The sequence below is a fragment of the Microplitis demolitor genome, chromosome 7 (assembly GCF_026212275.2).
Source record: "Microplitis demolitor isolate Queensland-Clemson2020A chromosome 7, iyMicDemo2.1a, whole genome shotgun sequence".
Classification (NCBI taxonomy): domain Eukaryota; kingdom Metazoa; phylum Arthropoda; class Insecta; order Hymenoptera; family Braconidae; genus Microplitis; species Microplitis demolitor.
In genome coordinates this window covers 14,717,724-14,740,779 of record NC_068551.1, presented here as the reverse complement: position 1 = coordinate 14,740,779, position 23,056 = coordinate 14,717,724, and the positions used below count along the sequence as shown (strand labels likewise).

General features: G+C 25.0%; 4 protein-coding genes across 11 annotated transcripts; 2 read left to right on the top strand and 2 right to left on the bottom strand.

Annotated features, from left to right (window-relative positions):
• Positions 1-755: 755 nt before the first annotated feature.
• Positions 756-13,169, top strand: LOC103569141 (very long-chain-fatty-acid--CoA ligase bubblegum). Of its 4 annotated transcripts, none has more exons than XM_008546272.3 (13): positions 756-1,164; positions 5,480-5,547; positions 5,637-5,688; positions 6,129-6,336; positions 6,437-6,571; positions 6,670-6,865; positions 6,940-7,041; positions 7,146-7,292; positions 9,410-9,885; positions 9,972-10,186; positions 10,316-10,467; positions 10,537-10,662; positions 11,771-13,169. In XM_008546272.3, exons 2-13 carry the CDS (start codon positions 5,485-5,487, stop codon positions 11,963-11,965), a joined length of 2,067 nt encoding a protein of 688 aa, XP_008544494.1. In that variant the 5' UTR covers positions 756-1,164; positions 5,480-5,484; the 3' UTR covers positions 11,966-13,169. The 4 variants fall into 4 exon arrangements, with proteins under 4 accessions (XP_008544494.1, XP_008544495.1, XP_008544496.1 ...); XM_008546273.3 differs by lacking the exon at positions 756-1,164 and adding an exon at positions 1,203-1,305; XM_008546274.3 differs by lacking the exon at positions 756-1,164 and adding an exon at positions 3,039-3,186.
• Positions 13,170-14,097: 928 nt separating this feature from the next.
• Positions 14,098-15,693, bottom strand: LOC103569142 (cAMP-regulated phosphoprotein 19). 4 transcript variants are annotated; one of them, XM_053740916.1, is made up of 4 exons: positions 15,581-15,693; positions 15,326-15,519; positions 15,049-15,168; positions 14,098-14,972 (listed from the first exon to the last, which is right to left on the bottom strand). In XM_053740916.1, exons 2-4 carry the CDS (start codon positions 15,368-15,370, stop codon positions 14,802-14,804), a joined length of 336 nt encoding a protein of 111 aa, XP_053596891.1. In that variant the 5' UTR covers positions 15,371-15,519; positions 15,581-15,693; the 3' UTR covers positions 14,098-14,801. The 4 variants fall into 4 exon arrangements, with proteins under 4 accessions (XP_053596891.1, XP_053596892.1, XP_053596893.1 ...); XM_053740917.1 differs by having other exon boundaries at positions 15,326-15,504; XM_053740918.1 differs by having other exon boundaries at positions 15,326-15,477.
• Positions 15,694-15,775: 82 nt separating this feature from the next.
• LOC103569144 (uncharacterized) lies at positions 15,776-17,643 on the top strand. 2 transcript variants are annotated; one of them, XM_053740915.1, is made up of 2 exons: positions 15,776-16,138; positions 16,744-17,643. In XM_053740915.1, exons 1-2 carry the CDS (start codon positions 16,121-16,123, stop codon positions 17,548-17,550), a joined length of 825 nt encoding a protein of 274 aa, XP_053596890.1. In that variant the 5' UTR covers positions 15,776-16,120; the 3' UTR covers positions 17,551-17,643. The 2 variants fall into 2 exon arrangements, with proteins under 2 accessions (XP_053596890.1, XP_008544500.1); XM_008546278.3 differs by lacking the exon at positions 15,776-16,138 and adding an exon at positions 16,487-16,578.
• Positions 17,583-22,839, bottom strand: LOC103569143 (proline-rich protein PRCC). The gene is made up of 3 exons (XM_014442375.2): positions 22,106-22,839; positions 21,947-22,006; positions 17,583-18,554 (listed from the first exon to the last, which is right to left on the bottom strand). The coding sequence occupies exons 1-3, from the start codon at positions 22,514-22,516 to the stop codon at positions 17,682-17,684; spliced, it is 1,344 nt and encodes a 447-aa protein (XP_014297861.1). The 5' UTR covers positions 22,517-22,839; the 3' UTR covers positions 17,583-17,681.
• Between the last annotated feature and the right edge of the window lie 217 nt (positions 22,840-23,056).

Genomic DNA, 23,056 nt, shown 5'->3' with positions numbered 1-23,056 from the left:
CACTTAAATAAGATACGTAACATTATTACTAATATTTAAAATATATGAGCACTAAAACTTCAAAACGTTTCCATTACAAATAAAATATTTATTTAAGAATGAAAAAAATTATTGCATGCAATTGAAATTTACTAAATAAAAATTATCATTAGTTGAAATACTAAATCATTTAAAAATAAACAAGAGATACGTTCAAAGAAAATGATTAATTTAGCATATTTATCAAAAAGTTGTAAAGTTCATTTAACTTGCTCATTACTTTTTATTTATTCAATTCTATAATTACATGCTTGAAATGTTCAGAAAATTATTAATAAAAATCAACGTGTTGCATATATTTTCTTGATATTTGATTTTTTATTTACAACATTTTGGACTGACACTATTAATAAGTTATGAGTTCAAGCTCATTATTATATGAACTCTATACATACATATACATACATTTTATGCATGTTAAAGCTCTTTGGAACCCATGTGTCTAGACATAGACAACCTAGACCCTAGAGAAAAAAATATTACGTTTTGGAATATCACGTGACATATATTTTTATTAAATTGATAAAAGACTTAAAAATTGATTAATTTATAAAATTATCAATCATAAAAATGTTATCAGAAATGACGAGGGATTTCTCTAGTGAATAAGAGAAAAAAAGAACGAGAAAAAGAAAAGTATACAAATATAGAGGACAGAAGAAGGATCACGCGATGAAAGTAGAGGGGGCACAGCAAATCCAACGACGTACTTCTGTTGGGGGTTATGCACCGTGTGATAATTTAATGCATAAGTGAGCAAGCGCATCGGAAATTTTATTAGGAGAGGGTAGTGAAGACTTTCCTCATTTTTTTTTTAACGTGCATTAGTTTACACGTGGTACAGCGATGATCCGCAATGATCGAGTAAAACGTGTTGGGTGATATTGGTCCCAGCCTTTTAGTTTAAAGATATAATAAAAAAAAACAGTTTATGTGACAAAACAAGTCTTGAAAATAAAAACGCTGTGTATTTATACCGGCAAGCAGTATTTTGTATTTTATTTACATTGCCATAACGTGAGTAGCGGTAGTATCATAAATACCGTTAAATACTGTAGCTTGGTTTTTTTTTTTTTTTTTAATTATTTTGTGACTGCAATTGAAAATAATTTATAAATATATTTGGTGAGTATAGTATAGTTATAATCAATTATTTATTGTTTATTTTATTTCATATAATTTTGTTTGTTGCATATTTACATAATGTGGATAACGTTGAGTACATTAAAATATCATGAAAAAATTCGTTACAAATATAGTTATTAGGTACGTCCCAAAGTACAGAGTTCTAAGTTTATATTTTTAATTTCATCTGTCGCATATTATATTTAGCTTATTATCACGTCAGATTGATACTGATAATTATTATTCTTGTGTACGTATTTTTTATTTTCAAATTAAACATTAATAATTGATAGCTTTAAATTACACATTAATTATCGATATCTACTGTTTAAAAAATTAAGCGCTAATAATTATTTATATTTGAATAGAAAGCTATTAAAAATAATCAATGAATAAAAAATTGATAACTTTTAATTATTAATTTTCATTTTAATATAAACTAATAATGGATTAATGTCTTGTACATGTTTTGAGCGAATGACCACGTGCACACTTGATATGACATGCTTTATGACGCGGAATCATTGATAATTTTTCATCCAATACGATCGAAACGCGTGACCTTATTACTAATAAATACCTAGTATACACGGAATTACGCATTTTTTAAATTTTAATATTATTTTGTTTTTTCGAAATTATTTAATTATCATTTGAATATAATTAAAATTTATCATGTTCTATATATATATATTTTTTTTTTTTATATATATTGGTATATATAATATATATATAAAATATATATATTTAAATAAATAAATATATATATATATATATTTATTTATTTATTTATAAGTTCATATAATAAATATAGAAAATTTGAAATTATTTTTTTATTTAAAACTTTAGTATATTTTAAACTTACTAAATAAACATTGGCAAAATATGACTATGTTAAAAAACTTAATTTTTGTCCGCTTAATTTTAAATGCCATAAGTGTAAACCATACCGAATCATATATAATTAAATGTATAGATAATAAATTATAAAGTAATCGTCATCAGCGTACATATTATCAACAGGTAGCACGTAGTTTTCTATAAATTTATTTTTATCTTCATGATAATTATTACAGAAATTGATGGAACTGTCTATTATCTTATGAAAATAATAATTATAGAATGATTTTTTTTTTTTTTTAATACGCAAGTTTAATTTTTTTTTTATTACGATATGATTATTAATAAATTTAAGTACGAAATTTAGATTAAAATAATCTTTGTTCAATTTTTGTTATTAATTCATTGATATTTATTTATTATCGTTTAAGTTTTGAACCGTAAATTCAAGTTTAGTTTTTTAAAATTCAAGCTAAATAAAATATCATAATTATTAAAATTTATAATTTAAATTCGAATTTTTATTGATTTATTTTTCACTTTCAAAAATTACTTTTGAAATATATGTAGAAATAATTAAATTATCTTATGATAATTTAATATAGTAAACAACCTTCAGTTTAGTGGTATTTTCCATAAAATAAATTTATTTTAATTTAAGAATAAATAAGAGCTGGTTAATGCCTAGTTTAAATACATTTATAGTAATTTTCATATTAAATATATGATTTGACAGATGAAAATGAAGATGAAGGGAAATGATGATATTCATATAATTAGCAATAAAATTTTGAATTCCAACAATAGAATATTAAAATTCGCCTGTTCAATCAGTATGAATCTATAATAAAAGTTCAAACACTAATAATTTACATCTTGATTTTTATTTGAAAATTTTTAAATATCGAGTAATAGATTGCCAAGGACAAACAAATGACATTATCTATAATTTTATAATGTATGTAATGTCATGTATGTTTTTTTTTTGTATTTTATTATGTTTTTTCTTTCAATTCACGCTATTATTAAAAATCTATCACGGTAATTTCGGTTAATGATACTTTATAAAGTGTTATGTAATAAATGGTAGTGGGGTGATTAGATGTTTTCTATACCGGACTCTAAAGTAATAACAAATTCTATTCAGCTTCATTTCCAAGCAAACAGTTAACGAAAAAAGAGGTATGATAACTTGTTATCATTTTTATATATTATTTGTATTTGTACTATAATTTTAATGACAGTTTCTGTTAATAGAAAGAAAATTTAGCGACTTACTAACTTAAATAAAAATCTAAAAAGAATTTTTTTTTTAAATTATTTACTGGCAAAAAATAAGCGCGCAAATTTTTGAAATTCTTATTCTTATTATTATCATTATTATTACTATAATAAATTAATATTTTTACCGTAGAAAAAATGTAATCTAATATAATAATTGTACATAAAAGTTAGGTGTGTCAAACATAACTTAAATTTACCGCCAGAAAGTGGGGTGATATGCTCAGCTCTATTGATTTCTACCACTTGGCTGCGTTATTCGAAGCAGTAAAATACGCGAAAGAATTATTTAAAACGGTGCAATGGTGATTTTAGTATATAAAGGTATTATAAATAAATTATTTATTGATTACTTTACAAAGCTAATGTTTAATAGTCTATTTGTTATAAAAATTTTATTATAAAAATGTAAAGTTTGTTAGTGAAATTCGTTAATGCATTTATGATTGCACGGTGGTGCCTTCGAAGTCATAGAACTGCTTCAGAATTTTTGTATTTTCTTTAATTGAAAATTTATATCACCTCATTTATTATTAGATTGATAATAAAATTGCATCAGTAAAATTAGAATTTATTTGAAAAGTAAAAAATCTATAATAGAATAAACAATTATTTTGGATATACTTGCTTGAAATTTACAAATAATGGGCGTAGTTCATTTTATATGTTTAATTTTCATTTTTAACTAGATGTAGTAAATTGTATATAATTGTAGTTTTAATTTTTGATTAATAATAGTTTTATATTCCACAATCACATTAATTTTGTTACAATTAATTTCTTTTTTCCTGTAATTTCTTTATAAAATCTTGTAACTTCTTTTTATATGCGTTAAAATTAGAGTAATTTTTATTTTTAATTATGATTATTGCTCGATAAGTATTTATAATATAATAATAAATTACCTACATGCATATAAAACATGAATGACAAAATTTGATATCATCAAAAACATTAAACATGTTAAACATGTAATTTTTTCAATAGAAATATTCTCAAATTAAAGTATTGTATTTAAAAATAAAAATATTGTCAGCTGATTTCACTGTCATAAAACTTGAACTCTAAATAGATAATATTATGAAGAAATTTTTAAATAATATTAAAGTTGAATATTGATTTAAAAAAGTTAATATATACTAAGTAAATTTGAACATTTTCAACCGTAATATGAAGACTTAGACTGTAACATTTGCTTATTATCTTACCTGGATAATTGCAAATTTAATAGAGACATTATTAGTTTAACTTTGGTATAAAGAATGTATGTATGATTGTTTTGAAATAAATCTGCCAAATATTGGCTGAGTTATGAGAAAAAACAATTTTTATACACTAATTTTTCTTTAATAACTCTTAAACAATATGTTTAGTCGGACTTCATTTTTATTCAAACCTCAGTTTTCATCAGAAAATAACAATGTTTTTTTGAGTTTAAAGATTACGGCGAGATCTGTTTGGCAAGCAGGATCAAATGATTGCGAAATTTTTTTATAGCACAGTATAAATTATAAAATTTGGTAGCAATTAAAAAAAATGTTTATTTCCTTGTTCTAATCTTACTTGATATTTCAAAAAATTTTAAATAATTATATTTTTTTGATTTAAAAAAAAAAAAATTTTATTATGTAAAAGCAGAAAAATATCTTTGTTAACGTTGCCGTAACAAATTTAAAAAAAAAAAATTTTTATTACAACTATAATACACCTGATAACACGTCATTTATGATTAGATAATATATGTCATATTGGTGCAATTGATTGTTGAAAGCAATTACTTAATAAACTGCGATAGTTTCATGATGCTCTTTGATTGGTGTCACCTAAGATTTATCTGTTTATATACATACATGTGTATTTGTATTTTCTACTTTTTAAATTTAAAAAATTAATCGACTTTTAGCCCAATCACGATCTTTATAATTATATTATCTGATACTTTAATATTTAACATGAAAAATTATTTTTATTCAATTATAACATGTAAACATTGTGAACTTTGTCTTATTAAAAATTATCATTCGAATAAAAAAAAGATAAATGTATTATTATTATCAGTTAATTAATATCTCATTGCCTGTGTATTTTTTTATAATCGGATATTCGTTTATATAAATTGATTATATTGTTTGGATAAACGTTCATAAAAATTGATTTAATGTATCGTTAATATATTATTCATATTTTATTCCAGATAATATGTCTGCAGTGCAGCCTCATTTGTCCAACGGATTCATAAATGGATTCTCAAAAGATGATAAAGTTAGTGTTGAAAAAAATTTTTTTTTAATTTAATTCAGTTTATTTCTTTTGAGTTTTATTTAACAAATATTGAAAATTTTATATTACAGACATCAGAAACAGATGGGAGATATATTTCTCCATCAGAGACAGGTCATGATGGTAAGAAATAAAATAAATTTAAATATCTTTAAATGTTATACAATCTAGTGTTAGTTTTTTAGGATTTATTTTATTCTAGAAAATATTTATTACTCTATCACTATACTATAGATAATTAGTAAAAATACTTGTAATAATGAACATATATTTATGAATTTATATCACGAGTGATTATGAGCAATTTTAAGTTATTAACATATATTAAATTTATAAATGCTATTTGTAAACGTAAAATATTAACTTGTCAAGATTTTTCTGAACTTTGAAACTATAATTCTTGTCGGAAATTTCCACTTTAAGATAGTACAAAGTCTATTTTTATATTTATTTTATTGAAAATTAAATTATTTCATAATTAAAATATTTATTAATTTTAATTATTAATATATAAAAAGTAAAAAAAAAAAATATAAATATAAATGAATATTTTATTTATTCAGGACCAGATCAAATACTTGCTTCAGATGTAGATACAACGTGGGAACCGAATGGTCGAGTTAGAATACAATATGACAAAGATGATTTAAAATCGCGAGAATTTATATCAGTGCCAGGTTTGCTTATGAAAACAGCAAAAAAATATCCAGATCATCTAGCAATGGTATCGAGAGTTGGTGTTGATGGTAAAAGACGTACTTATACTTACAGGTATGTCAACAACAATAAAATAGTTATCCGTAATCATTGATTGTTTAGTTAACGATAATAATTAACAATTAATGATTCTATCTTTTTTTTGTTGTTGTAGAGAATACGAAGCGGAAGTGAGAATTGTTGCTAAAGCATTTATTAAGTTAGGCCTTCAACGATATCACAGTGTTTGTATACTTGGGTTCAATAGTCCACAATGGTTTATTGCTGATATTGCAGCTATTTATGCTGGGTATTTTATTGTTTATTTTTATTGCAAAACAAAATTTTATTTATATTTGATATTTACTTGATGTAATTAATTTATTTGAAATGTTAATATTATTTTAGAGGTTTTGCTGCGGGAATTTATACCACCAATTCTCCAGATGCTTGCCAATTTTGTGCAGAAAATAGTAGAGCTAATATAATAGTAGTAGAGGATAATAAACAATTGGAAAAAATATTGGAAATTAAGAAAGATTTGCCGCATCTGAAAGCTATCATTCAGTATGAAGGAATAGCAAAAGAAAAAGATGTATTAAGTGTAAGTAATATTTTTAGTAGTTACTTAATATTATGTAAAAAAAAAATTTTTATTCAATCAATTTTTATTTTTAGTGGTATGATTTATTAGAAATTGGTCGAGTTGAATCAGATGATAAATTAGATTCTGTTCTCCGAACAATTGGTGCTAATGAATGCTGTACTTTGGTTTACACGGTAAAAAATTTGATTCACTATAATTATTAATGATGCAATGAAACAACGCATTAATCTGTTTTTTTTTTTTTTTTTTTTTTTTTTTTTTTTTTTTTTATGTGCAGTCTGGTACAGTAGGCCGCCCTAAAGCAGTAATGTTGAGTCACGACAATTTAACACATGATGCACGCGTAATCACGGAACGTGTTAATTTTAAAGACAAAACTGAAATAATTGTTAGTTTTTTACCACTATCGCATGTCGCAGCCCAGGTAAAAAATTATTGCAATCTTAATTATTATTCATTAGATTTTTTTTTTCACTAGTAGTAAATATCATGTGATATTTAAGATAAAATTTCTACTGTTGAACGTCAAAAATATTGCTCGTTCGTTTAATTATTTGTTTTCTCATTTCACATTATTTTATGATTCAAAATCTATTGATATTTTGTTGTTTACTACTTTTTAGGTAGATTTTTTTTTAAAATCTAGGTATTGTATTTGTCCTCATGGTTGATTTTTCGAGGAATTTTGTCATAACCTATCATAATTAGTTGAATAGAGTTCGAAAATACCATTCGTTGAAAAATTTATATATATATATGTATATATATATATATATATATATATATATATATATATGTAATATAACCAAGTTTTGAGGACACGATTGCAGCTACAATTCTTATCAAATCTTGATGAAATTTTTCACACTTATTCTATGGGCGATTATAACGGTTAAGTTCGAAGATGGGCTAAATCGGTCAATTAGTTTAGAAGTTATGGCTGTTTGAAATTTCCACGATTTTTCGAATATATTAGTTTTTATCCACTTTCATGTTCATATAATTTTAAAACTAATACTCATTGACAATTACCGTAAAAAGTGTCTGAAAGCTTATCTAATAAGCTTTAATTTATGACCTTAAATTTTATGTTCTGACCATTTTTTCGAATAATTTTATAGCCTTGAAAATTTTTATGGAATCAAAAAATGATGAAAATATGGTTTTCTTTCCACATAACTTTTGCATGTCCCATTACAATTCAGTTTCGTCAGTTGTATTTTATTGTGCACAAAATAACCTGTAAATTTCACAGCTATTTTATAGTTTAAACGTATTTCTTTTATTACTTATGATGTATTAAATGTACCTCTACCCCCTATTAGTATCACTGGTCTTGTCATTACGATAGCACCCACAGTTCTTATCGGATCTTAATGAAATTTTTCACACTTATTCTATAGGCAATTACCTTGATCAAGTTTGAAAATGATTTGAATCGCTTGAATAGTTTTGAAATTATGGCTTTTTGAAATATTCATGATTTTTCGTAAAAATCAGATTTTAATCACTGTTAAAGCTTATATAATTTCAAAACTAATATTCATAGACAATATCTGTAAAAAATATCTGAAAGCTTGTCTAATAATCTTTAATTTATGACCTTAAGCTCCATGTTTTGACCATTTCTTCCAATAATTTGATAGCCTTGAAATTATTAAATAAATCAAAAAATGCTGAAAATATGGTTTTTATTCCACATAACTTAAGTATTTCTCATTATAATCCAATTTCGTCAGTTGTATTTTGTTGTGAACAAAATAACCTTCAAATTTCACAGCTATTTTATATTTTAAAAGTATCTCTTTTATCACTAATGATGTTTCAAAGGTTCCTGTACGCTCTATGATGGACATTTTTATTGTTTTATGATACTTTCAAAGCATTGAAATTTTTTTTCAATATAGAAACGTGCATCTTTTATGGTTTTAAGTCTTAATAACTTATGCATTACACACTAGAATCTATTTCCATTAAATTTTTCTTGTCGCTAATAATATAATCTTTTGATTTATTTGCACTGGAAGATCATATTTTACTGATAGTAATACTGTTAGGTGATAGTAACCATCTAAAAATTAAATAAACATTGTAGACTATGTATATAGCAATACTTTATTTGCGTAAAGTTTATATATGTATATTATCTATACAATGTTTTGTAAAATTAGTAATCTGAAGTTCGCCGAGAAATTTCATACCATGACTCCAAACTAACATGTATCACAAGATATTCATGTAAGAAATTAACTTATTTGATCGATTAAGTAAGAAATCTACCTTCCATTTCGGCTGCCGAATGGTCTTTTTTAAAATTATTTTATAAATAATTATAGTATAATCAAATTCTCGGCCTATTTTTTATATAATTGGCAAAAATGTCAATGTTTTAAATGAACTAAATTGAAGGTTTTTCAAAAATACTGTTCTATTGAATTATTTAATCGAATGAAAAGAAAAAAAAAAAAAATGGAACACAATAACAATTAAATACAAAATTTCTTAAATTTAATTACTCATATATATATGTTTCTTTTAAAGGTGGTTGAAATATTTACTAGTTTGTCTGTAGCTGCAACAGTATATTTTGCGGATAAAAATGCTCTCAAAGGTAGTCTCGTAGAGACCTTAACATATGCAAGACCTACAGCTTTTCTGGGTGTACCACGTGTTTGGGAAAAAATTCATGAAAAAATGATGCTAGTCGCACGTAATAATGGTCCAATAAAAACATGGATTGCAACTTGGGCAAAAGCACAAGGATTATACTACAATATGAATAAAATGAATGGAGTTGATTATAAAACATGGGGCTACATTTTTGCTAAATGGCTTGTATTTAATAAAATAAAAGCAACACTTGGATTAGATAGATGTAAAATATTTGTTACTGCAGCTGCTCCACTAAGTGATGATATTAAAAAATATTTTATGAGCTTAGACATACCAATTATGGAAGCCTATGGTATGTCGGAATGTGCTGGTGCTCATACTCTAAGTACAGAAAATAAATATAGGTATATATTTGATCATTTTTATTTATAATACAATTTATTATTAATTAATTAATTGATTAATATACGTTATATTAATTTGAATATAGATTAGGAAGTGTCGGAGCGGTTTTAAGAGGTCTTAAAACAAAATTAGATCATCCAGATGACAGTGGTGAAGGTGAAATATGTATGGGTGGTCGTCATGTTTTTATGGGCTACTTAAATGCACCAGATAAAACTAAAGAAGCTAAAGATGATAATGCTTGGTTACATAGTGGAGACCTTGGAAGAATAGACGGAAAAGGATTTTTGTATGTGACAGGTAATAATTAATATTTTTAACTTTAATACTCATAAAAATGATTAACATATATGTAATTATAGTTTTATATTTTAACTACACGCAATTTTTCATTTTTTTTTTTTTTTTTTTTTTTTTTTTTTATTATAGGACGAATAAAAGAACTTGTAATTACTGCTGGCGGTGAAAACATCCCACCTGTTCAAATAGAACAAATATTGTTGAAAGAATTACCAGCACTTAGTAATGCTATGCTTATTGGTGATATGAAAAAATATCTGACAATTTTAGTTACATTGAAAGTAAATATCATTTTTAAATATATGTTTTATTGATTTAATATTTATATTGCAATTATTATTTTATTTTAGACCGAAATGGACCCTGATACTGGTGGACCATTGGATGCTCTTTCCCCTACTGTGATATCATGGGCAAAGTCGATTGGAAGTAAAGCAAAAACGTTATCTGAAGTTTTAAGTACACGGGATCCACTTGTACGCAATATAAATTTTTTTAAATATTCTTATACTTACAAAAATCAGTTAATTTCAGATTTTTACATATATTTCAGCTACTATCAGATACACGGAAAAACAAAATAGTAGTAGCTACTATAGTAATTTTTGGGATAAATCTTGAATATTAAAAATTTAAATAAAATTTATCTTTGTACGACTGAATCGTTAGCCCCTTGGCGTGTCCGTATTCTAAAGATGAACACTTTGATGTTAATATTTGTTTTAATTCAATTTAAATAAATAATAATCTGTTTCATCTGTAAAAAAAAAAAAACTCGATTTTCGTACCAGATATCTTTTATTGCGAGTAAATATTTTTAATTTATTTTTGGTGGCATACTAACGTTAAAAAAACGTGATGAAACAGTCAATTTGTTAGCTTCTTATCAAGCAGTTGTGTTGTAGATTATTTGTAATTGTCCTCGATTTAATATAGAATTACGGTAGTTCGTGTTGCATAATTGGTACCGAAACCCCACAGTTCGGTGTATTAGTTTATTTTAAAGATTTTATTTTTTACACTTAATTCGTCAGTCTCTTGCACCTAAAAGTCACAATAGATTGTCTAAATGATACTGCCAGCGATATCACTAAGAAAAATACCAAGTGATTTTATTATTTAATTCACCACGTGATAAGTTTTTTAAAAATGAATAAAACTTTTAATACAAAATTTTTTTTTCAAGTCCAAAATAGATAAATTTTTAGTTGGGGCAGTTGTTTTTATTCAAATATGATAATTTGAACTGAATTATTTAAAAAAAAGTTCAACTAATGATAAATTAATTCATTTCATATTGAAGTTTTTATTTCTCATAATTTTTTTAGCCCCTTGGAGTTGAATTTCTTCTAAACAATCTAAATTTCTCATAAAATATTAAATATATTCACTGCTTTTTAAAAGTAAAATATAACTGAGGAATCGCTCATCAAAATCGTTGTGGAAAAATAGAATAAAGAATAAAAATCAAATTTTACAAATTAAACTCCAAAGTTAACTGAATTTTGTAGAACTAGTCGCATATTTTTTTATTATCATTTTATAATTATTTATTTATTTTTTTTTTTAAATTTAATTTTACAGATTTACAATGAAATTGAAGAGGCAATTAAAAGGACAAATGAACAAGCCACAAGTAATGCTCAAAAAGTACAAAAATTTACTATCCTGCCTCACGATTTTTCTATTCCGACAGGAGAATTAGGTCCTACACTTAAATTGAGGCGAAATATAGTATCGAAAAAATATGCCGATGTCATTGAAGAAATGTACAAGTAACAAAATTTTTGTTAGATCACGTTAGATCGACAACAATTTATTAGCTAGGTATTTTTTTTTTTAATTTTGTGATGTCTATAGTTAGATTATGTTAGTTGACATTTTAAAATAATGATTTCAATGATATTGATAATTAAAAAATAAAAACATATTTTAAAAAATTACACATTCAGTTTATCACATACATGTATAATATAATTTAAAGAAATGAACAAATTAGTATACCTTCTTATAAATAAAAAAGTATAATTTTTTTTTTTCTCAAATATTTAAAAGTATAGAAATTTTCTTTGGGTTGTGGCAAAAGAGTTTATTATTCTATGAACCAAATTTTATATAAAACGATGCAATTGATGTTATGTACTTGTGTTATTTAAAATTATAATTTAGTTAAACTTAAACATTAATACTTTTAAGGTAAAAGGCATTAAAGTTTCTTACTTTCTGTAATATACATAGTTAAAAATTTATCATGTATATAATTATGTGTGAAAATGCTCCTGTACAATCTCAATAATGTATGAAAGTAAAAAAAAAAAAAAAAAAAAAGAAAAAAAAAAGAAAACGTATCGGTTGTATGATTTTTGATGTTACGAGGACATTTTTATGTAAATTTAAAAAAATCTTTTAAATTAATGAGTACTTAAAATAATTGTAAGAAAGTGCCTTCTGATACCTGGACATTTAAAAAAAAAAAAAATTAACATTTTTCTTCTTGTACTTTAATAATTATTTGGTTTGTTAATAAATACATTATAGAATAGATAATATTTTAAAACCAGGTGTAAAATAAAAAAAAATAAAGGATAATATCAATGAGAATTGATTAAAATTATTTTAATGTCACTGTGAGGAATTAAAAAATTTTTAATTAAAAAACATTGAATTGATTCAAACTATGAAACAAATTTAATCATATCGTATATAAAAAAATTTAAATAACATTTATTGGGAGTTTTTTTTTAAATCTTTGAATGAATAATAATACATATTTTGAATTCGTCCGTATTTGAGCGTTACTAGTGAACAATTTAAATATTTATTGGTTGTAACTGGTATTCGAGTGTGACAATAACACGGCTTGATTTTGAATTTTAGTATTGTTTTTGAGTGAACGCTATGACTTTTATATTTACTGTCATCAGGAGGTTTAAATAAATGTATATAATGTAATATTTATAATAAAATTATTGATTGAAAATTTTTTATAAATTGTTATTTATTTTTATCTTTAAAAATGTATGGGTTATTATAGTGTATTTTAGTAGGGTGGTGGGATGTTTCAATTCGCTTAAATTGTCTACTCGAGATGAAGGTAAAAAAGTTAGTTGAGATGGGCTACTCCCTAGGTGTCCAAGCTTTAATTTTTACCAGATCAGTTACGCAAAGTTCGAATTTTTGTTATTTTTTGATGGAAGTTTGATCTTAAATTCAAGCTGTTTTTCATAACAAAATAATTACTACTCTTTAATCTTTTTTTCAGTTAAACGGGAAAGGAATTCACGCTTTCCGTACATTTGATGGAAAAGTATGATTTTCAAAACACCAGGTACTGTAAATTAGTGTGAAAATTGCTTACGTTTTAAATTATTGTAATTGCACATTTTAAAAATCTAATTAAAGATAAAAAGACATTTGATGCCTCTGAGCAATTACTAAATAAACGAGTTTGGAAGGACGTTAATTGATTCTTTATTATGACATAACTTTCAACCAACGAAAAAATTTTAATAACGTATTAAAAATATGATTAACAATAAAAATTATTATTCTTTAAGTAATTCGAACAAGGTTTGTCTTTGATTTTTTTTTTTACTGAAAAGTCGTTATTATAATAGAGTATAGAGACTCAGGAACAAAAATTTAGTTTTCGCAGTAAAACACTAATGTAATAAATATAGAAATCTTAGGTACTTACTACATTGTTATAATAGATATTAAAAAAAAAAAAAAAACTCATTGTAATTTAAAATAATTTTTATTTATTCATTAACTTCTTTGTAAAATAAACTGACATGTTCATAATTTTTTTTAGTATGTTAACAAATTAAATGTATTGATTTATAATTATAATTTTACGATTATAACTGGGATTCAAAGTTATTTTTGTTTAAATAAAAAAAAAGTTATAATAAAATAAATAAGGAACGGTTTAATTATTAACTGAATATATTAATAAATGTTTACATTAATGATTACAACACTTGAAAATCTACGGTATCAAGTATTTTTATTTCATCTCATGGATTTTTATCAACAACCTGAATTCATATAAGACAATATAGTCTTACCAAGCACATCACAGCGGTTTAAAAAATGCAGATCCATCGAGATGTTAGACTTTTTTTTCTTGCGTTTATATTATATTTTGTATTCCTAATAATCTAAGTAACGTATATTTGTAACAAGTATGTTTAAATTATTTAATATTTATACCAGAGTTTAGTTGAAAAAATACATCTTTGTTTTCCAATATTACAAACTATGCCGACTGCTTATGAATGGAAATAAATAATATTATTAATTGTTACTTTGAGTTGTAACTTTTTTGAAAGTTTATTGTACATATAAACAAACGCAAAAAAAAATAGTAAGTAAAATTTCATTTTATAATTAATTTATACAACAAAAAAATGGAATTATTTTTTTTTTGTAATTTAAGTTGTTCTATAAATGTAAAACCAAGACTTAATGTTAGGAATTAAATTTAAATGGAATTATTATAAGTTACCAATGATTTTTTTTTCTTACCAGGAATTCTTAAATATTATTTAATTTAAATGGCTGTCAAACATTGATTTTATAATCATCATAATAATAGCAACAAAAAAAACTCTTACGAACTACTTGATGTGTTAAATTTTTGTTGTATAATTGATGTTTTACGTTGTGGTACTGTTTCAGGAGTTGGAATAGCATCGCCAGTAGGCAAAACTCCAGTTGGTTTAGGTTTAGCAGCTGATTTTTGTTTTGCCATTTGATAATCACCAGAATCAAAAAATTTTTGCTGTAATAATGATATAATTATTAAAAAATAAAAATAATATATCACATATATATAATGGAAAAAAAATTTTACTAACTCCTTTGGCTAATCTTTTTTGCAAAAATGCCGAATGTCCGCTGATTGGACGGCCAGCATTAATAGGAAACTTAGCCTTCAATTTAGCCTCTTCCAATTTTTCAATGTCATTTGATGATAGCTATCAATAAATTATAAATTATAATTATTTTATAAAATTTACATGCTAATGCTAATTGATAACGTGCTAAATAAACAATTGAAATATATAGCATGTTAATTAATAAAACACTAAATAATAAATAATATATTAATATAATATTAAATAAATAAATTACCTCCATTGCTTGTGGGACTTCAACTGTTGTTTGTTCGTCATTCATTTTAGCACGTTTTGGAGTACTGTTGTTTTCAGTACGACTACGTTTTGGACAAGTTACCCTCGACAGTCACCTTTCGAAACCTCCAAAATTGTCGCACATCGAAACTTCTATTTATTTAATGCGATATTAACATTCTATAGGTACAATAACTTAAATAAACTTTATTAAAATTATAAATATTTTTAAGACTATGAATAATAAATACTTTACTTTTTAAAAATAATTATTTAAAATTATTCATAAAATTATAAATAAAATTTTTTCATGAAAATAAAAAATATATATAATTTGTGTTAAATATAACTATATAAACTCTGCCGATAGTACGACAGCCATTCAAGCGTCATATTGTTATAATTTATACCAACTCTAAAAAAATAAATTTTACTAAAACATGTTTATTTAAATTATTATTGGCATTATAATTTACTTTAAATAAATATAAAGCAAATAAATTTAAAATGGCATCTCTAAAAATTTTAAATATTAATATTTCAATTATATTTGTTTCTTATCATTTATCAAAATATATATTTTTATATTTTACAAATAGGGCAAATGTTAATTATTTTATTGGTGTCACTGATTAACTTTGAATTTTGTGCGAACATCTGTCTACTGGAAAAGTCGTAGTCGTTACTTGTTCACTCATTGTTGTTGTTGTTTTTTTATTATACAGTTGCAATTCTAAAAGACTTACTAATAATATTGCTTAAAAAAAAAAAAAAAAAAAAAAAAAAAAAAAAAAAAATGGATTTGAGTAAAAAGGTAATTATTATTTTGAACGAGACTCAGAATATGAAAAATATATACTATTAATTATTAATTTAACATTTTGTTCATTTTTATAAATATTGTCAGTTATTTTTATTTATTGATAATTTTTTACAGCTTCTCTGATTTTAAATTCATTTATTTACTTAAATTAAATGATGCTGAAAGTAGAAAACATTAAAAATTTTTTTCTTATAAGTGAAAAAAAAAAAAAAAAAAAAAAAAAAAAAAAAAAAAAAAATGAAATACGAAATTATTAAAAATGCATTTGACTAACTTTTAGTAATCTTTTTGTGAAGATTATTAAAAATTCTAACGACAAATGATTCGTTGATAAAAAAATTAAAATTGTCAGATGTATGCTACTTTCAGTATCGCGTTTTGTAACCACATGGGTTACATCTTTTATAATTTATAAATTATTACAATTTAAGGTAATAAATTAAACCATCATATTGAAAATGATGGTAATTATGCATAAGTACGGTTTTACCTAGTTTTGGGTAGAGCAACTTAGGCATTATCAAAATTATTTGACAATAATAATTTACTTGCTTCAAATTTTAATTAACTATTAAATTACTATTTTTTTTATGCAGACTGTAATGAATTCTACGTCATTGTCCAACAGCAGTGACTATGCTGGAGCTACAAATTATTTATTTAGTTCAACACAAAATTGTTCCCGACTTGAATTTAATCAAGAAGATACAACGGATGATGTTATTAATAAATTAAAATATTTATTGAATGCTATAAATGAAGTGTCAGCGGAAAATAAAATTCTTGAAAGGGAAACTAATAAAGTTTTAGGTTCATTGGATTTGGAGCCACAATCATTATCTCGTGATGTTAACACTGGATTAAATAAAATAACATCAATTTTGAGAAAGGAAAATTTAACAGAAATAAATGAAAATACATTATTGATAAATATGGAACGTAGAAAGTTAGATGAATTAAAAAAAGCACGAGAAGATAGAGACTTAAAAAAAAAATATGAAGAGTTGTGTAATAGATATGCCAACATACAAGATAAATTTCATTATATACAAGAAAATGTAAATTCTCTAAATGAATTTATTATTGGAAAAAGTAAAGATAGTGATAATGATTATACAAATTTAATTCACAAATCAACAAAGTTAAATGATTATAATGAAACATTTAATAATTTAGAACAGGAATTAGCAGTTATGAAAGTAACTGATGATTATCCACATAAAATATTAGAAAAACATAAGGAGTACATGCAATCAGCTGGTGAATTAGCTACTATAAATAAATCATTGAGTCAATATGGTGATTTACCACCTGATATATTACAAGCTAGAGCCGTTATCGAACAATTGGAAAAACGTCGTCAAGAAACTAAACGATTACTTGAAGAAAAAATGCATCAATAATTTTATTTAATTAATAATCTAGTATTGTATTTTTTTTATTCATTTATTATTCTTACTAAACATTTAATTAAAAAAAATAATTTTAAATACAAGAAAAGATTTTAATTATTTACATCTTAACTAACAGCATTTTAAAATCCATATTTAGATCTTGTTTGATTTCTAGCAAGTTTATTGGCAGCCCATCGATTTTGTAGTTCCAAATCCATTGCTTTAGCTTGATGAGCAAGATAAGTAATTTGATGTTTCTTTTTTGATTGACCACTGGGTCCAGAACTAAGTGATATTGGTCTCTGCACTGGTTCTTCAGTCAGTGCTTTTACTAACCACTCTCTTTCATCTGGTTTAATATCTTCACCATTAATATCAATTATCTCACTTTCATTTATGAATCGATCTTTTCTTTTGATTCCACGTTTTCCACAAAGATATTCAATGGCTTTATCATCAAACGCAATATTTCCATCATTATCTAAATGGAATTCTTGTTCGGGAACTGGCAATTTAGGACCAACTTCAGCTTTATTTTTTAATATTATTTCATCTCGCGGTAGATTCATTACTGTACTTGTTAATGTCCTTTGGTTTTCATTAATAGATTCTGGTTCTTCGATATCGTTTTTAGGTCTAGCTACGGATTCCAAGGTATCCATTTTCTCTAGCATCGGTAAACTATGTGACGCTAAAGCTTGTTCGGAAATTGGTAAATTTACGGGATTAGATAATGAAAAAAAGTCAATACTAGTGGTGCTGCTAGTTTTCACGTCTTCTTCATCTTCAGAGTCTGAAGTATACTTGAGAAGTTCCAGTGCCTTTGAAACTTTAGGTTTTTCAATAACTTTTTTGTTTATAGCAGCACGAGTTTGAGCATTATTTTTTATTTGTGTTGGTGTTAAAGCCGTAGTTGTAGTTGAATTTTTAGTTAAAACATAAGGAATCATATTTTTCGTACTCATTAATTCGCCTTTTGGTGGAGGGAGACTAGATAATAATCCAGGCAACTTCTGTAAGTATAAGTTAAAATTTAAAATACATTTTTATATCATTCCGGATGATTTTTTCTGGGAAGACTATTCCATACTTTTTTAAGATTGATTTAAATGTATCAACAATCCACAAAAAATTTGGATGAACTACTAATCGATTTACGATAAATCTACCGTTAAAACTTATGAAAATTCGTATACAATCACTAGTAATCTGTAATATTATTGATTTATAAAAATGTATCTATAGTCTACAATTGACTATTTAGAGCTTAATCATGAGCTTATTTAATTAATTGTATGATGTATCACATCTTTAAAAAAAACACAATTTTATTATTCATTAGTCTATATTATTGATCTATTTTTGATCTACAATAAATAGACATTTTTTAATTAGATTCAATATACATTTGATATATTTTCAATAGATTACTCATATACTTTTATGTCTTAGATTTATTACTGATAAAAAGTAGATTTATTACAGATCAAAAATAGATAATAAAAAAAAAATTTGTTTCGATATAATTTATGTTTGAGTAATTAATCCATTCAAATTCTTAGTGGGTTCATACTTTTGGAAAAATAAAGAAGAAAAAAAAGAAATTGTCACGCCAGAGAAATTCACCAAAAAACTATTAAAAATTATTAGATCAATTCTACATCTCAGATCTATGTTATTGGTTTCGGTCGGATTTTCGGAAATTGAGTTTTCATCAGATCTTGACGTTTTGAAGTCTTAGAAAATTATTCTGTTCTGACTATTTCTAGATGGACGTCCATTTATATGTGTATGTATGGCTGGATATGTGTAAACTAATTTTTGGTGTACAATATCTTTGGAATGAATCAACCGACTTGAACGTGCTTGGCGGCAATCGATAGGGCTTATTAAAACTTAGATCTGCTTAGATTTTGGAGTCGATAAGTCAAGAAGTTTACAAGTTATACGGAAAATAAATATTGAAAAAAACTTTTTTTCAAGTTTTTGTTGCATGACTCATAAACCACTTGACTGATTTATTTCTTAATTAGATTAAATCTAACTCTCAACAAGTAACAATCGACTCTTTCTATGTGGCCACTCTGAAAATGTCTGTTCCCCTGATTTTAAAGATTAGTTGTTCCCCTATCAATGGTCAGTCATTAATTTGTTTAAACTCTCTGTCTATGTCCACAACAATCGTACTTATTTATATATATATATATATATATATATATATATATATATATAGTTTCTCACAGCGGCCAGATTCAAGGCAGACACTTAGAGAGAGTCGAATCTGCAAATAAAATCTACGACCAAATCGAGCATGATAGTGGGGGGACTGTATTTCTCGGAAATATATTCTCCTACAGCCCCGAAAGCGGGGACACTGTCAGAGAGTTGACTGTATTTGAATTGCCGCTAAGCACATGCAAATCGATTGATTTGTTCCGAAGATATCGTCCGAAAGAAATGACTTTTTTCAGCGAAATGTATATATTTTGGGTCCAGCCATTTTTTGAGCTCGAAGAGCCAAAAAATTTATCAATAATAATGTTTTCAAGCTCTTCGGGCTCGAAAACAGCGGGAAGTTTTGGGGTTGGCTCACAGGGTCAACTGTTCGTCAAAATTTGTTATTTTTACATTCACTGTGAAAAATTTCCAACAAATTTTACTATGGGTACATTGTAACCCCGGATCATAAGAAAACTGGTACAAAATTTACAAGTGTCCCATAGTAAACGGTATGCGCAGATGACACGATTGGGACCTATGCGCATACGTTTACTATGGGACACTTGTAAATTTTGTACCACTTTTCTTATGGTCCGGGGTTACAATGCACCCATAGTAAAATTTAATGGGAATTTTTCACAGTGTAAAAGTGTGAATGTACCTGACAATTGGCAATTTTAAAATTTTGTAATATATAAAAAAACTGTAAATAGAGTAAAAATTAAAAAAAACGTAAGGTAAATGTTCCAATACCGGAACGACGAAGGGTATACGACTGATTTTTATCGTTTTTAAAATATTCAAATAGATTATAAACCAAAATAATTTATTACATCATATAGACATTCGCCTATTCCAAAATAATCAAATTAGTTTATTTTTCTTAAATTTAATATGGAAAAAAAAAATTTTTTCTATGACACCCAAAAGACCCAATACCGACACGGTGAAATAGCCTCGCCCCAATACCGGAATTCGGTTGTCCTAATACTGGAACAGTAAATAAAATGAGTTATTTTTTGCATTTATTCATAGTGAAAAATTAGCGATTATTAAATAATATTAAAGGAAAATGAGTGTGAATGTAGCAGATATCAGACAAATTTAAAATTATAAATAAATAAGATAAATAATTAAGAAAATAATATTTATAAAAAAATAACTATTAATTTCAAAATTTTTTAAATGCGCATTATTAAAAATTTTATTTTATTAATTATTTACTCGATTTATTAATAATTTTAAATTTGTCTGAAGTCTGCTGTACCACCCTCATAATGTGAAATGTATTTAAAATTTTTAAATGATTAAATATTCAATGAAAATAATTACTTTGAACTGAAGAATAGAAACAAAATAAATCATGAGGTTATACTATAAAAATAATAAAAAAAAAAAACTAAGTACAAAAATTTATTTTTTATGATTTAAATTAGAGTTTATCTATATTTAATGCATTTTTTATAACAATCATACATACTGCATTCAATACTAGGACTCCAGTAATAATTAATATTGCAATTGATTTAGCCAGTCAATAAAACTCACCGTTAATGTCTATCGATAACATTAATATGATTGGCTGTTCCGGTACTGGGCACGGGTTCATTTTGGTGTACCAATAGACGAACAGTAAAATTAATATAATAATACTATTTTTTTCATATTATTAATATGTTCTTTTGAATTTTATGTCATTCAAGATGCATATACAAAAAAACAAAAAATTATTGAAAAGTAATTCTATACATTTTCTATAACCTTAAGTCTATTGACTAATTTCTTAGCAAAACCATTAAGAGACATGAAAAAGTCATGGATCCGAGACTATTGCTATAATCAACATTTTTTTTTTTCATATTTCGGATATATTCTAAAATCTATTTTATATCTCATTTAGTAACTAAAAGATTAAGGTTTTAAATAAAGAAAGTTTTAATTAATTTCATCTTGTACGAGTTGAAATATAATATAATGATTATCAAATCGTTCCGGTATTGGGACATTTACCTTATTTAGATAATTGAAAAATCAGTACGCGCATTTTTTCGCTTTCATTATTTTAATTAATGAATTCATCTAATTACAATTTATAAATTATCGCATGTTTGCTACATTCGCACTCATTTTGTAAGGGCTTATATAAATGTATTCGAATAAGTAACGGAGAAAATTATATTCGTACCATTGATGGCTGAATTTTATTATTCGCTAGATTTGATGATGGTCCATCAATATCGTCGAACTAAAAAAAAAAAAAAAAACAAAAAAATGATATACGTTTGTTTATTTCCAATTACATTTAAATATACATTAGACAATGATATTAAAAAAAATAACTTACATCAGATAAAGATGGAATTGATATTTTGACAGGTCCTTTAATTTTTTTAACTGGTTTTTCTATTGTTATTTTTTTCATGGATATGATAGGAAAATCATCATCTTCTTCCTCTTCTATTTCTACATTATTCGTCAGTTCAGTTATAGGCTTCGGAAGTATATCAAATGCCAAATTATTTGACGAGTTATCAACGATAATGGCCAATTCTAACCTAGTTTTTTCTTTAATTTTTTGCACTGGCTCCGGTAAATGTAATTTTGTTTTATTATTACTCTGAATTATTTTAGTATCATTTGTCAAATTATCAGAGTTAGCAGTATTTGTAACAATTTTTACTGTATTTTCCTCAGGACAATCTTCATTTTCACTTTCATCACTACTTTCATATTCAACTAAACCTGCGAGACTCATTGTGAACTTTATTATGAAAAAAAAAATGATTTATATTTTTTATTCATTTAAAATCTATCTAATTATTATACAAAATATTTTATCAACAGATATTAATTTTAATAATTCAAGTGATATTCACGTAGTATTTTCGTTTATTACAAAACCAAATTACGAAATGGCGAATTAACCACAAAACAATAAAATCGCCTTTTGTAAACTAATACTAGTGAAATCTATTAGAAATTATTTGAAATATTTAAAACACAAAATAACCCAGATAACCAGAGTCGGACTCTGTAGAATCGACCCATCCCTGCTCGGGTCGGCCAAAATGTGCCAAGAGGTAAAGATTATTTCATGTAGAGGTTGGCAGAATTGAAGGTTTCCAAATATTGAACACAAAACTATAAGAGGGAGTAGCGTATTATGAAAACTTGTATGATAAAGCAGAATTTTATAGAAAATCTGGCAAAGTCTGGAAGATGGCAGCCCTGATAGCCAAGTTGGTGAGAAACTGATGAGAAACTTGCAGCCGTGTTATGTCCTGGGAGGTTACTA